The sequence below is a fragment of the Podarcis liolepis genome, assembly GCF_965112155.1.
Source record: "Podarcis liolepis genome assembly, chromosome: 4".
In the NCBI taxonomy this organism is placed as follows: Eukaryota; Metazoa; Chordata; class Lepidosauria; order Squamata; family Lacertidae; genus Podarcis; species Podarcis liolepis.
The window spans coordinates 12,354,052-12,369,265 of NC_139558.1; the positions used below are offsets into that span (position 1 = coordinate 12,354,052).

The 15,214-nt window shown below is 42.7% G+C and overlaps 1 protein-coding gene across 3 annotated transcripts in view; it reads right to left on the reverse strand.

The window, feature by feature from the left end:
• CLDN10 (claudin 10) overlaps positions 1-15,214 on the reverse strand; it is an 87,125-nt gene that overhangs the window by 58,138 nt on the left and 13,773 nt on the right. For 2 of the 3 annotated variants that reach the window (XM_083501347.1, XM_083501344.1), the window contains one exon: positions 9,765-9,929. In XM_083501347.1, coding sequence (XP_083357473.1) covers positions 9,765-9,929 — 165 coding nt within the window. Of the gene's footprint in view, positions 1-9,764; positions 10,196-15,214 lie in introns of those variants that run through there. The other variant, XM_083501346.1, reaches the window with a different exon arrangement.

Here is a 15,214-nt window from a genome sequence, read left to right on the forward strand (position 1 = left end):
TTAGATAACTATTTTGATGCTTTTAAGATTTGTTAACTATTTTGCCTTTCTTCTAAAGATGGGAGCAGCTTTTGAAGTTCAAATAGATCGTTTTGCTGCGTGCATCATGTGAAGAGCTTTGCTGTGTCATTCTAATTGTTTATATACGCCTATCTGAGCTCTGGAAGACAACATTCAAGGGGCTGTGACTTTTTGGAATTTTTCCATCTAGGAAAGGAAATATAAAACTCCTGAGTCCTCATTTCCTTTGGAAATCTGAATCAGGGCTTGTTCGTAATTTTGAACGAATGGGTGGTTTCAAAATGATATATTCCAGGAATAGTGTGCATCTCGTTGCCATCTGAGAAATACCAGTAATAGACAAAGTCCACCTACCCACCCAGTTTTGTCTATAAAGATAACCTATTAGTTAATAAGATTTAACATCTCAAGATTAAGGGGTGTACAAAATAAATGCCCATTGTGTGCTCATGTCCAAAAAACACTTGGCTGAAAGACTTTGGTGAAGGGTGGCTTTGATTTAAATTGAATCGATTTAAATCACAATTTAAAATTTTTGTTTTTTAAATCATTTATTTTTTTATCCACCCTGAGGCAAATTAATACTTTTTTAAGAGTGTGGAAGATTGTATGTAAGAAGCATCATTGCCTGTGATATTGATATGCAAAACTTTGCATTTGGAAAAGGCATTTGGGGCTGTTTTGTGGTGTGTCCACAACTAGCAAAAGCTGCTCAGGTGTGTTCATTGTTGATAACAATGCCCCTATCATACCATAGTTCTAGTTACAGGTAGATAGCCGTGTTGGTCTGTTGTAGTCGAAACAAAATAAAATAAAAAAATAAAAAATTCCTTCCAGTAGCACCTTAGAGACCAACTAAGTTAGTTACTGTATTGGTATGAGCTTTCGTGTGCATGCACACTTCTTCAGATACACTGAAACAGAAGTCACCAGACCCTTATATATTGTGAGAGGGTGGGGAGGGGTATTACCGTATTTTTTGCCCCATAGGACGCACCGGCCCATAGGACGCATCAAGTTTTTTTGGGGGGAAATAAAGGGGGAAAAAATATTTCCCCCCCAGGTGCTTGTGGGGCCGGCAGCGGGGAGAAGCGCTCTTCTCCCCGCCGCCCGCCTTCAGATCAGGTCCGGGGACAGGGGGGAGACGCGCTGTGCCTCCCAGCTGTCCCCGGAGCTTGCGGGGCTGGCGGCGGGGTCTCCCCACCGTCAGCCTCCAAACCACTTCGGGAGACAGCGGGATGGCGGCGTTCCGCCTCCTTCTGTCCCCCGACCTTGTGGGGCTGGCGCTGGGGCTCTCCTGAAGCCTGGACAGCGAGAGCGGTCGGTGCGCACCGACCCCTCTCGCTCTCCAGGCTTCAGCGAAAGCCTGCATTCGCCCCATAGGACGCACATACATTTCCCCTTCATTTTTGGAGGGGAAAAAGTGCGTCCTATAGGGTGAAAAATACGGTACTCAGAAGGGTGGTGGGAATGGGTGATTGGCTGATAAGTGAAGTAAACCTGTTGAGGACTGTTAACAACTGCAATTGGTCTTACAGGAAAAAGCAAGGGGTGAGATGGCTAAAAATAGCTTTATCATGTATAATGAGATAAGGATCCAGTGTCTCTATTCAGACCAGGTCTCTCCATGGTTTTAAGTTTGGTAATAAGCTGCAATTCAGCAACTTCACTTTCCAGTCTATTTCTGAAATTCTTTTGTAATAAGACAGCTACTTTGAGATGTTGTATAGAATGTCCTGGGAGATTGACGATCTCCCACTTTAAACTGTATCCCCTGCCATTAATAGCTCTATAGCCTGTAATGGTGCCATTTGTGCACTTTTCTTCTTCTTCTTTGCTTTTTAATGAGAAATTTCTACAAAAATTGTTTATCTCCACGGTTATCAATACGCTGAAAAACGAAGTCTTAGGACAAACCTAGATCTGCACCGTGTATCTCTCAATAATCATTGCTTTTTTAGTGGCACGAAAACAGGAAAAAGAGTTAATGGATTAACAATAGATAAAGAGGGGGGGAAATGGTCAAACGCATTTGATATTGTGCGCCCTCATTTGAAATAGACTGCTGGCTGGATGGTCCTGAGGAATTCAATCGCTAACTTTAATGAGAATATTAAGTAACAGCACTATGCAAGATGGGTGAACTGAGGTAAAATTAAATTTGACATCGCCAATGGACGTAGTTCAGAGCTGTGCCCGTCTGGACAGGTAGCCTGGTACAATCGAGGTTGGATTACTGCAAAGCGTTATATGTGGGGCTGCCTTTGAAGACGGTACAGAAACTTGTGCAGAAGACAGTGGCCAGATTGTAGACTGGGGAAGGAACATATTGAACTTATCTGAACCTATTGCCCCAATTCTGGCACAACTCAATGCAAAGTGATGATTTTGAGTTATCAAGGCTTATGTAGCTCAGGACCCCCATAGCTTAAGGGCCATCTCTTCCCATATGAACCAACCCAGAACCTGCAGTCATCACCTGAGGGCTTTCTCCATGTGCGTCTTTCACAGCAGGTCCAGTGGGTGGGAACACAAGAATGAGTCTTTTCAATAGCAGCTCCCTGCTTGTGGAATGTTTCTCCCGCTGTAGTTCGCCTGGTGCTCTTTTTATTTATTTTTCTAAATATTCCTTTTTTACCTACGTTTCTAGCCTTTAATTTCGAACGGTTTTAAGTCCCCATGCCTCTTTTGGTGGGGCAGGATCTGTAAGACCCATCTTCACGTTTTTATAGATGTGTTTTTGAGGTTTTTCATTAGTTTTGAGGTTGCACTTGGTTTTAGTATTTTGTTAGAAAAGCAACTAATACCATTGAAGTTTCAACATGGCAGATTGGAGTTAAAGTGCTTCCATACTGTTGGCTCCTAATGCTTACTCAGCCATAGATCTTCTCTTGTAAGCTATCTTTAGAACTGCAATTACATTTCTAGACATTGGGGTGGGTTATAACACTTTTTGTGAGTATACAGTGGTACCTCAGGTTAAGTACTTAATTCGTTCCGGTGGTCTGTACTTAACCTGAAACTGTTCTTAACCACTTTAGCTAATGGGGCCCCCTGCTGCCGCCGCGCCGCCGGAACAAGATTTCTGTTCTTATCCTGAAGCAAAGTTCTTAACCTGAAGCACTATTTCTGGGTTAACGGAGTCTGTAACCTGAAGCGTATGTAACCTGAAGCGTATGTAACCTGAGGTACCACTGTACATCCTTTTTTGTGAGTATACACCCTAGGCCGATATTTATTGAGATTATCAGCCTTTTTTGCCTAAAATTATTATTGTGCCTTGCCTGGAGTACTATTGATCAAGAGATGAGTAGGGGAGAGGGGGCAGGGTATGTTCAGGCAATGGAGGAAGAGAGCAAGGTGCTTACAGACAGAGGAGGAAGGTTGCTGGATGCATTAAGGCTATCACTTTTACTGAACCGCTCTCCAGACATCAGAATTTAGGAGACTGCAGAAATTAATGCAGTCCACTGTTGGTTGTTAATCCTTTGTGTTAAATTACAATTTATTTACCGGTTACAGATAGGTAGCCGTGTTGGTCTGCCATAGTCAAAATAAAAAAATTCCTTCCAGTAGCACCTTAAAGACCAACTAAGTTAGTTCTTGGTATGAGCTTTCGTGTGCATGCATACTTCTTCAGATACCGTATCTGAAGAAGTGTGCATGCACACGAAAGCTCATACCAAGAACTAACTTAGTTGGTCTTTAAGGTGCTACTGGAAGGAATTTTTTTAATTTATTTACCGTACTTGTGCAAAGGAACTCAATGGGAACCAGGGAAAATTAAACCTCATCCTGTCTTCATTGGCCTGCCCCATTCTGCTAGAACGTTACAGAATGGAATGTGCAGTATGTTCCCTCCTAGATTTTCCATCCATCCATCCATCCATCCTCCTAACCTGTAACCCATCCATTTATTCACCAAACATAAGGTCTTGACTGTTTCCCAATGAACGTTTCCAAGGCAGCGTACAGTAAAGATGTCAGAAAACTGAATCCTAGTAGAGATAGATATCAATTGCACACATGGCAATATAAAAACAAGCAGTAAATAGACCTAATTACACATATTTGGTTTATAGCATTATAAAACGGCTAAGGGCATGTACAGACTGTGGGATAATGTGCATTCAAAACTGGATGCAGGCACCTTTTTTGGGGTGGGGTACACATGAGTCATCCTCATGCCCTCCCTGTCCCACACTGTTTGTCCATATAAAATGCATTTTGCTGGAAGGGTTGCAATCTGTTTTGTGCCGAGATTCCCGCCATTCTCCAGAGGAGGAAGAGACTGTTATGTACAGAAGTTCTCACCCTGGGCCAGCAGGGGATACTGTAGACAGTTTTCACTCAGGTCCACATATGCAAATAAGGAATTGAAAGTGACGTTCAGTGATTGGATAGTTACAGAAAGTTGTTACTGTTGCTTTGTAGTTGAGCTCTATATAAGCAGGCTGGCTGAACCCTCCAGTTCAGTTCTGTTCTGGCCTGTGAATAAACAAGAGCTGTCTGAAGAATCGCTGTGTCGTCTGATATGTTCACCCACAACTTAACAGAGACTGTCCTAGGCACTGTATCTTCCAAAGCCAGCCTGGGGTGTTCTTAGGTCTGCAACTGCTGTTCCTGAGCTTTCTCCTCTCGTCTTTTGGAGCTTATCTGAATATTGTTGGGACAGGTTACAAAGGCAAGAACCTTATGGTTTGATTACTTCCTAACTCCTTTCTCTCAGCTTGTCTTCTCCAGACTGCAACCCCCTTTCTCTAATGTCGTTTCCATGGAAGGTAGCCAGGGGGTTATCAGCATACCAATCCACAACCAGTAGCCTTGGATCTCTAGGGGTTAGGTCTAGAATGGAAAAAGCCTTCTCCAAGTCCATCTCCTCCTGTCTCTTACTCCTCTGGGTGTGTGTGTGTGTGTGTGTGTGTAGCAGGAATCATTCTGTGCACTGTGCCTTTCACAGCCACCTTGGTGTCTTCTGAGGTCAGAATTATGCATGTGATATGAGAAGCAGTACAGTAGCTTAGCAACCTCTGTATACTGACATGCACCCCCTGTTTAGCAGGATAATAATGTACCGGTTTCCAGCCCTTCTCTTTTGAAAGAGAGTTTGCTGTGGCACTCTGTTGCAGAAGTGCTAAAGAAAAGGGATTCAAATCTTCATGTCTGCAGCGATTTTGTATTATGAGATTATACTAGCCGATAGTTTAAAATGCTTGATTTCTGATCAGTGCCTTATTTCACTTAGTGTAATACTATACATTGGAAGTGCTTGCACAGTGTGATTAAAATTAGCATCGCTGCTGCTGCCAACTCATTTGAGCAAGCGCTGTTATCAGCGAGCTTCTTTCTCTGAATATAAGCTACAAGCTCCTGGTAGAAAGAAGTGGCTCGAGGGCTGCGTAGCTTTTTGTCCTGGGGATTCGTAAATGCTTGGAGCACCGTGATTATTATCATTACTTGGCGTGTTAAAATTAAACTAATCTTAAAAGGCTCACAGTAACAAACAGCAATATAGGCTTGCTATGGCCATCTGTGTTATCCATACTTGCTGAAGGATTCAAAAGGGAATTATCAAGATCCCAGCCTCTCCATTCCCACTTGTTTATTGGCTGTGCCATTTTGGCTACAAAAGCAATAGCATTCTTTCCCTGAAGACTGGAAAGAGCGTTTACAAGCCTGAAGAGAGCACTGGTCGGAAGCCATAAATTCTGCATTCCAGGTGATAAGCGAGAAGTCTGTGGGACGGGAGGAGAGTGGAGCCTACCAGTTACCGAAAGCAGAAATGCAAAAAAAAAAAGAGAGAGAGAGAGAGAGAGAGAGAGAGAGAGAGAGCTGCATTTCGACATCAACAGCCTAGCCCAATTTCTCCTTAGCTTAGAAGCGGGTGACTGCAGTTCATGGTTAAAAAGAGATGTTATGTACTGAGTTGAATAGGATCCAAAAGGCAGCAGTCTGATTGGTCCTAGAACAATGCAGCAGTATGATTGGTCCACAGGAGCCACCCAGTCCAGCTCCAGGTGGAAGTGAATCCGCAACCTGATTGGCCTACAGGTGAATCCCGGAATTAGCCAATCACGTGGGGCCCATTTATATACAACAATGTATATAAAGCAGACATTCTGGGGGAACTTCCATTCCTCCTCACCACTATGAGCTGAATAAGGAGCATGAAATCCACTCTCAACTCTGAGTATATTTCAAGAGACTTGAACCACAATCCTAGGTTCAGACAATATGCTAAGCCAAACCTCACTTAGTTGCCACACTAACCTAAAAAGCCAGGGAGGGAGCAAAACAGCTGTGATCTCTTCTTCAGAAGGTAGCACATGTATGCTAAGACTCGGTTTTGTTTTGTGTAGATGTGGACAATGACAGCTATTAACCAAGTTGCCCTAGTGCATGTGCGACTACTTGGTAAACTGGGGAAATCCATTCCCGACAGTGATTTTTTTCTTTAAAAATGTTTAGGGGTACTCTCATTTTGACTCAAGAAAATCTCCATTTTATAGTTCAAATCGGGGAAAATAAATACAACAAATGGACAAAAGTACAAAGATTCACAAAATGTTTAGGGGTATGTGTACCTGTGTGTTCCCTTAGAAAAAAAGCACTGCAGCCAGATAATGAAGAGAATTTTAACACTCTCTTGCTGTCAGACATATGGCTAAAACTCTCCTTATTCTTTACCCCTCATGTGTGCTAAAGCTCCTCAAAATTAGCATGCTGCTGCTGTCAGAGATAGAGAACTACCTTTTCCCTAGAATGTGGGAGGCCTGCAGTATTACTTGTCTCAAATTTTCCAGGTATAAGAACACTATTAATCTCAAGGAAGCCGCCTCTGTAACAATCCCTTGTTTTGACAAATGAACAACAATGGTGTTTCTCCTTAGTTTGGGTAGAATAGATCGGAAAGGTCACAAATAAGTAAGGATGGATTAATAGGCACAAGAGAAGGATACTGATTTTTCTTGGCCTCTATTCCATACTGTACAAGAACCGAACTATTCAGGTTGAGCTCTTTAACCCCAAGGTAGCTTTTGCCGACACTGATGCATCAACTCTCCAAGTGGTAAGGCAGAGCATTTGTTCACATCCAGTAAATTTATAGATTCATGATCTAGATCCGTTACCTGGATTAGCCCTATCGCCCTATCATGGACATAAAGTTTGTCCTCAGTGTGGAAGCATCTAATTGTAGAGATCCATAATTGCATAAGGGTTGCAAAGAGATCCATAATTGTTATTTCAAAGGGTTGCAGGCAAGTAGCTTTATAACATTTTAATTTATTTCAAAAGTATTACAAGTTATCAAAGAAGGAAATTATTATTATTATTATTATTATTATTATTATTATTATTATTATTATTCATGTCATATCTGTACTGTTTTATATTTTTAAGGGGGGGGGGTAATCTCAAAGCAGTTTAAAACCTACATGAAAACAGCAGATAAAACAATTCAGAATAAAACATCACTGAAGTAAGTCAAATATAAATATACATTTAAATACAATTAACATTCATTCAAACATAATTAACAGGAAACTAAAATATTATCCTAAATGTTTTTTTTAAAAAAACACACACACTACAGAGGAGGTCAACTGCAGAATTAACATTTAGGAGAGCAAAGTTAACAAAAAAATTACCTTAAACATTTCAAAAGAAAGCTTTACTAAGTGAAGTCAAATATAAAAGGCACATTTGAAACAGCATAATTAGCAAAAAAAATAAAATACTTGTGAAATACAACCACACCCACTCAAAATATTGAACTGGCTGTGTAAGGTCTTGGATAGGAACTTCTGAAACTTCTTTCCAAACAGGATTTGATCCATCTGAGCAACTTGCTGCACTTTTAGACCCAAGTATGCCATTCTGGTTGGGACACGGGTGGCGCTGTGGGTTAAACCACAGAGCCTAGGACTTGCTGATCAGAAGGTTGGCGGTTCGAATCCCCGCGACGGGGTGAGCTCCCGTTGCTCGGTCCCTGCTCCTGCCAACCTAGCAGTTCGAAAGCACGTAAAAGTGCAAATAGATAAATAGGTACCGCTCTGGCAGGAAGGTAAATGTTGTTTCCGTGTGCTGCTCTGGTTTGCCAGAAGCAGCTTAGTCATGCTGGCCACGTGACTCGGAAGCTGTACGCTGGCTCCCTTGGCCCATAGAGCGAGATGAGCGCCGCAACCCCAGAGTTGGCCACGACTGGACCTAATGGTCAGGGGTCCCTTTACTTTACCTTTATGCCATTCTGGTGGCCTCTGCCTGGGGTTATCTCCTTGCCTGTTGCTGCTACCATTTTGTATTTGATGTTAACAGGCATTAGTGACCATGTACATATAAACATGGTTGATGTATACCGGGGTGGCCAACTCCCAAGAGACTGCAATCTACTCACAGAATTAAAAACTGGCAGTGATCTACCCTCCTTTTAGGGGTTCAGGTCAAAGTTGTAGAGCTTTTTTGCTTTTTTTAGGAAGGAGGAAAGACGGATTCTGTTTTACAAATGATAAGGAAAAGGACCCAGAGATCGACCATGATCTACCAAAACTTCCTGGGGATCTAGCAGTGCATCGCGATCATAGAATCATAGAATCATAGAGTTGGAAGAGACTACAAGGGCCATCGAGTCCAACCCCCTGCCAAGCAGGAAACACCATCAGAGCACTCCTGACATATGGTTGTCAAGCCTCTGCTTAAAGACCTCCAAAGAAGGAGACTCTACCACACTCCTTGACAGCAAATTCCACTGTCGAACAGCTCTTACTGTCAGGAAGTTCTTCCTAATGTTTAGGTAGAATCTTCTTTCTTGTAGCGATCAACCTGTTGGACATCCCTGATGAATGCTAAGAAGCCTGGCAATGTCCTTGTTTATGTTTACTTAATATTATTTTTTATTAGTTTTCCAAATTATTACAGATCAGACCAAATTACTTTAATACAATTTCTTAGTGGGAAAAAACAGGTTCCCTGCTCCTGTTGCAAACATATGTCCATCACTTCCTCCTGAACTAAACTGGACAAAGGAAGATAGCCATTAACTCTCCCAACACACCAGGTCTGAGAACAACGTTTGTGAAGGATTTGAAATGGATTTTGTATTTATGATAAATAACAGAGGTGCTGTATGTAAGGAAAGAATAAAGGTCAGCTGTGAGTATGGACTACAGTCTTGGTTGTCAAACGTAATCCGTTCCAGAAGACCGTTTGACTTCTGAAACGTTCGACAATCGAGGCATGGCTTCTGATTGGCTGCAAGTGCTTCTTGCATTCAAGCGGAAGCTGCGTCGGACATTTGGGTTCCGAAAAACGTTCAAAAACCTGAGCATTTGTATTTCCGTGTTTTTGGCGTTCAGGAACCAAAACGTTTGAAAATGGAGCCATTTGAGAACCAAGGCTCGACTGTAACATCAAGAGAAGGATTAAGTGGATATTAACGAAGAGATGAAGTGGCTACAGGAGGAACTGTTTACGTTTGATTTTGTGAGCGTTGAAGACCATAAGCAGCAGAAATGGCAGCGGCGGCAGCAACGAAGGGAGTAAAGAGCGGTGGCCAAGAAAACAGGGCTAATGCTAGCCTCCCAGCAGTCCCCCATTCCAAATCTCAAGTGTCAATGACTCAAACAAGCATCCTAATCTAAGCATGTACCCCCATCTACAAGTATCACGAAAGCCGTATTTGTTCCCCATCTAACAAGATCCACACATACATATAGATACCCACCCTCTAGTTCCCTTTCACTTACTCTCTATTTTGAAGATGGTCAGGTGAGGTCTGCAATGAAAAGCACCCAGGGCATTTCCTGCACAATTCATCCAGAGACCCTGGAAGACCCACGTCGCTGTGATCACAGACGAAGCCCTGCTGGTCACTTTCCATTCGTTTGAGACCGTGGCTGCAATAATCGCTCCTATTCCACAAAAACAAAGGGCGAATGCTATAATCTGTACTCCGGACATGTTCCCGGGGTGAAATCTCCAGCGGCTTGTTCTGCCACAACGGGAAGAGGGACACACTTTTCGCTGTCTAGTACAACATTAGCAAATTACACAAGGGAACAAGTGTCAATGCAGATGCAAGTTTTGTTTTTCTTCATGTCTGGCTAGCATCTGAAATCATGAGCCTCATGCTTTTGCGTGAAAAAAGGGTGCACCGTATTGGCTTAGCAATATTTAGCAACGGCAACAGATAGCAGTATTGACGTTATTAATTTGCAATTCCAGGAAGGCTAGTTTTTTGAATATATATATATATATATTTCTCTTCTGGCATTCTGTCATATAAGTTAATGCTTAATTTTTAGTTAAGCTCAAACGCAAAACAGCTCATTGCTAAAAAAAAAAGGGTGAAAAAGTGCAGAGTCCAAGTTGCACAGTAGCACTTGACAATTATTTTAGCAAAAGGTCGTGAAAGAAACTCAGGCATGCTTCAAGACTGGCTCCCTTCACCAGTCGTCGCCCCCCCCCCCCCCGTCTTTAAAGGAATTGCATAATTAAAATGAGTCCTGTCTTTAGCATATACACATCACAGTATCTGAAGGTACTCGCCTTCACAGATGTATTGTGGCATCATCCAGATGTGAGTTACGCCAGGAACTCGTGGAATGACCAGGGCAAAGTGGTAGTTCTCTGCTGGCTTTCCATCTGTAAAATATGAGTATTATGGACCCACCTGACAGACTGCTAGAATTATAAAGCTGAATTATAAAGCTTCCTCCTCCTTAATCTCAGTGTTAATGGAGATCTGCCCTATGTGGTAAGCAAATCTTCTTGTGTTTTTGTCAATGTCAACATTCATTTTCCCTTGTGCTTCACCATTAGCTCCAGTGATGAAGAATTCTGCCTAGGTACTGTAGCCCTATACCAGACTTCAGTTCTCTGCTACTATAAAGAATGTCTGGGCACATACATACCCTGATGAATATGTATCACTTTTCTTTTGTATTAAATTCTTTTAAATGGCACAGCACTTGATATAGTTCTTCCGTTCTCAGAAATCTGCAAAACGTATTCTAATATACGGTATATATTGGGCAGTTCATTTTTCTGCTTTAGGCCTAGTAAGTGATGAGGTCTTTCAAAATCATCCTCAAAGAGACTTGGAAATCTGGGGAGATCTCCTTTGACTATTACGCCAGGAAGTGTCTCCTACCAAATCCTTCCTCATTTTCTCCAGTCTCCGAAAGACGAGTATTTCTATTTTCAGTTTCCTCTATCCAGAGTGAGGGCTTTGTGTTGCCAGGATTGGTATTTTGTGCTCCGACCGCCTTGTCCCTGCGAGGAACCTGGCTGGCTGAATTGTGCACAAGCCGCACTTTCAGAACTATCTTCAAAGGTAGCCTCATGCAAAACATATTGCAGTAATCTAATTTACCGGTTACCAGAGCTCAGGCAGCAGAAGTTAGGCTGTCCCTTGTCCAGATAGGGGCACAGCTGGGCCACCAGCCAAAGCTGATGAAAGACATTCCATGCCACTGAGGCCACCTGGACCTCAAGCGACAGTGATGGACCCAAGCTGCATACCTGCTCCTTCAGAGAGAGTGTAACCCCACCAAGAGCAGGCAACCTCCTATCCATCTGGTCCAGGAAACCACTAATGGTGCCTTATCTGAATTGAACACTCTATTGGCTCTCATCTGGTCCACTACCTAGTCAAGTCATCCTTCCAGCACATCCATTGCCACACCTGCAAAGGAGAAGTAGAGCTGGGTGTTACTAGCATATTGCTGACAACATCCTCAGTGTTTTCTTGTAGATGTTATGTGGTCTAAACCACCGAGCATCTTGGGTTTGTTGATCAGAAGGTTGGTGGTTCAAATCCCCAAGACGGAGTGAGCTCCCATTGCTCTGTTCTAGTTCCTGCCAACCTAGTAGTTCAATAGCACGCCAGTGCAAGTAGATAAATAGGTACCACTGCTATGGGAAGGTAAACGGCATTTCCATGTGTTCTGGTTTCCGTCATGGTGTTCCATTGCACCAGAAGCTGGCCACATGACCCGAAAAGCTGTCTGTGGACAAACGCCGGCTCCCTCGGCCTGAAAGCGAGATGAGCGCCGCAACCCCATAGTTGCCTTTGACTGGACTTAACTGTCCAGGGGTCCTTTGCCTTTTCTTAATATCACATGGACCCTGTAGAACCCCACACTGAAGACTCCATTTTAGAAAGATGCTCTTATGTACATTTTCAAAATTCTAATTCATTCATTCAGCCTTCATTGGCATAATAAAATTCTAATTCACAGTGGGTATAATTTTTCAGAGTTATGAAAGTTTTGTTTGAAATGTCACGATCAATATATGTATGTCCTGAACTGCTTAGTATAAATGAAGAGAACATTAAAAAAAAACCTTTTAAATTGTGGTTACAATGCCACAGTGAGCCCTCTTGTTACGAAAAGCCCTGTGGGACATCATGGGATGTCACTTAGAAAACAGATGCACACAATTTTGCAGCAGTACACAAAGTTCTGTTCTCTATAGAATCATAGAATCATAGAGTTGGAAGAGACCACAGGGGCCATCGAGTCCAACCCCCTGCCAAGCAGGAAACACCAACACTCTAGATGCTTCATTTCCAGTAACATGGTGAAATTTCGCATGCCTACTGTATCTTCTAACTTTTGGACCATTTCAGTAATTTTAGATTGCATTGGGAGTAAAGCTGTAGATCAATCAGCCATTAGTTTGTACTGCAACTGTTTAAATTGACTTCCATGGTGGCAATAAGGTACACTTTTCCTTAGCACCTGTCATCATCATCATCATATTTCATTGTTAGGTCACCTAAATATGCTAGACTTTGTACAGCACTACTTTTAAGGCAACCCAAGGGTGAGTCTGGCTGGCTGAAACCCTGAAAATTATATCCACACAAAGCTTGAGGGCAAAGCGTGAGAATGGTAAAGTTAAGAAGATAGATCCTGATTGAATTGTCTGAATTCTCGACTAAATTGAGGTAGGCCTGATCTAGAAAGGCAATGCTTATATTCTTAAATTCCTCTCGTTTCCTGCCATTTAAACTACGTGTCATGCTAACATTTCCCCTGGAATTATGGAAGTTTTTGTTGTCACTGCTTAAAAAAAACCCCAAACAGACACAGAGACTGCAGTATTAACCAAAAGACTAGTGAAGAGAAAGGCTTCCTAATCATTTATCCTCCTGGGGTTTTCTTTCCAATCAAGAAGGCGAAAGATACAAGTACATGTCTCTTTCCCCCCCTCGGGGTGGTGCACTGGTTGGCAGGGGGAGATGTGATTTGCCGCAAGAGAGGCAGAACACCTGCATGAAGCCATTTCCACTGCTGTACACAAGCTGGGGGGACGGGACGCGAATCTGGGACCTGTGAGTTTAGTCCTCACTGATCGCAACACTTAAAAGTTTTGAAGTGGGAGGAGGAGGAAGTTAATTAATAATTTTAAGTAATTTATTTCAAAGTTAAAAGCTAATGTGTTAATCTATTTGAACCTTCCTTTTGTAATCGTGCAGCACTGTAATGCGTGAATAACAACTTTATCCTGGTAGACAAATGGGCCTTTGGATTGTCAGGAGGCTGGCGGGTCACAGAGCTTTTGGTAATGATCCCTCTCCTATTACTGCTCAACCCTGTTACTTTGCATAAGCTCCGTAGAAGAAGCAATAAGATGGACATGTGATGTGGACTTGGGCAGGCCAAGTGAAACATGGCAAGAAATGAAACATAATATTCTTATTATTCATAATAAGAAAAGAGTATTGGGAAACAATTCATAATGAATTGAAAAAATTGTTTAAAAGTACTTTTCCAAAACACCACCACCACCACAGAGTCCTTTTTGTTGGGGATAATTCAGATGGAAATTCCCAGGTGTCAAAAAAGGTAAGTTGACAGAATATGCACAGCTTGCAGACTTAACATATAGAGTAAGGGAACAAGAAGAACATACATTTAAAGAAGACTGGAAAATGCTTATTGAATATATGGGGGGAATTGTGTACACTTGAAAACGTGGGCAGCATTAAGATAAATTAAACAGTGTAAATAAGTTTTGATGGCTGTAATAATGGAATACTGAATGGTTTGGTTTATATGCATTTAGGTTATGCAAAATGAACCATGGAAAGAGAAGAAGGGAAGTCGTTGATACTTTAAGGCTGTTTACATGAATATTCTAAAATGTAAAACAAAATTTAATAAAAATTATGGGGGTGGGGACAGTCAAACCTGAATCAAGCTGCGGTCTGACTCTCTGACTACTGCTCAGCTTTCATGCACTCTGATTTTGTCTTCTAACTACCAGCCGGATGCGGGAAGAGGCCCACCCCTTTGCCCTCTGGCACACTGCAACTTCCTATGTATCATAAGACACGGCTGGGAGAGCCAGTGTGGCGTAATGGTTAGAGTGTTGGACTAGGACCTGGGAGAACAGGGTTCGAATCCCCACTCAGCCATGAAACAACCTAGGTGATCTTCGGCCAGTCGCCATCTCTTAGCCTAATCTACCTCACAGGGTTGTTGTAAGGATGAAATGAGGAGGAGAACCACGTACACCACCTTGAGATCTTTGGAAGATAAAGACAGTATTATAAATGAAATACATAAATTAAATAAAGACGGTCGATCAGTGGCACTTAGGTAGGGACACGGGTGGCGCTGTGGGTTAAAACACAGAGCCTAGGACTTGCCGATCAGAAGGTCGGCGGTTCGAATCCCTGCGACGGGGTGAACTCCCGTTTTTCGGTCTCTGCTCCTGCCAACCTAGCAGTTCAAAAACACGTCAAAGTGCAGCAAGTAGATAAATAGGTACCACTCCAGTGGGAAGGTAAACGGCGTTTCCGTGCGCTACTCTGGTTCGCCAGAAGCGGCTTAGTCATGATGGCCACATGACCCAGAAGCTGTACGCCGGCTCCCTCGGCCAATAAAGCGAGATGAGTGTTGCAACCCAAGAGTCGGCCACGACTGGACCTGATGGTCAGGGGTCCCTTTACCTTTAAGGCTACAAAGAAACTTACCTGACCTTTTCAGGAATGAAACAGATTTTTAACCCTTGCTGGATCCAGGATCCCAGGAATTAGAAGGGACTCAGGCGTTGTACTAACCCCCTCCCCACAACTCACAACGATATTGTCTTTATGCTTATGTCCAATCCGCTCTGATCTCATCACCATAGGATCCAACGCCTAGAGGTTGAGGTCCCTTTGGCTCACCCCCCTTAAATA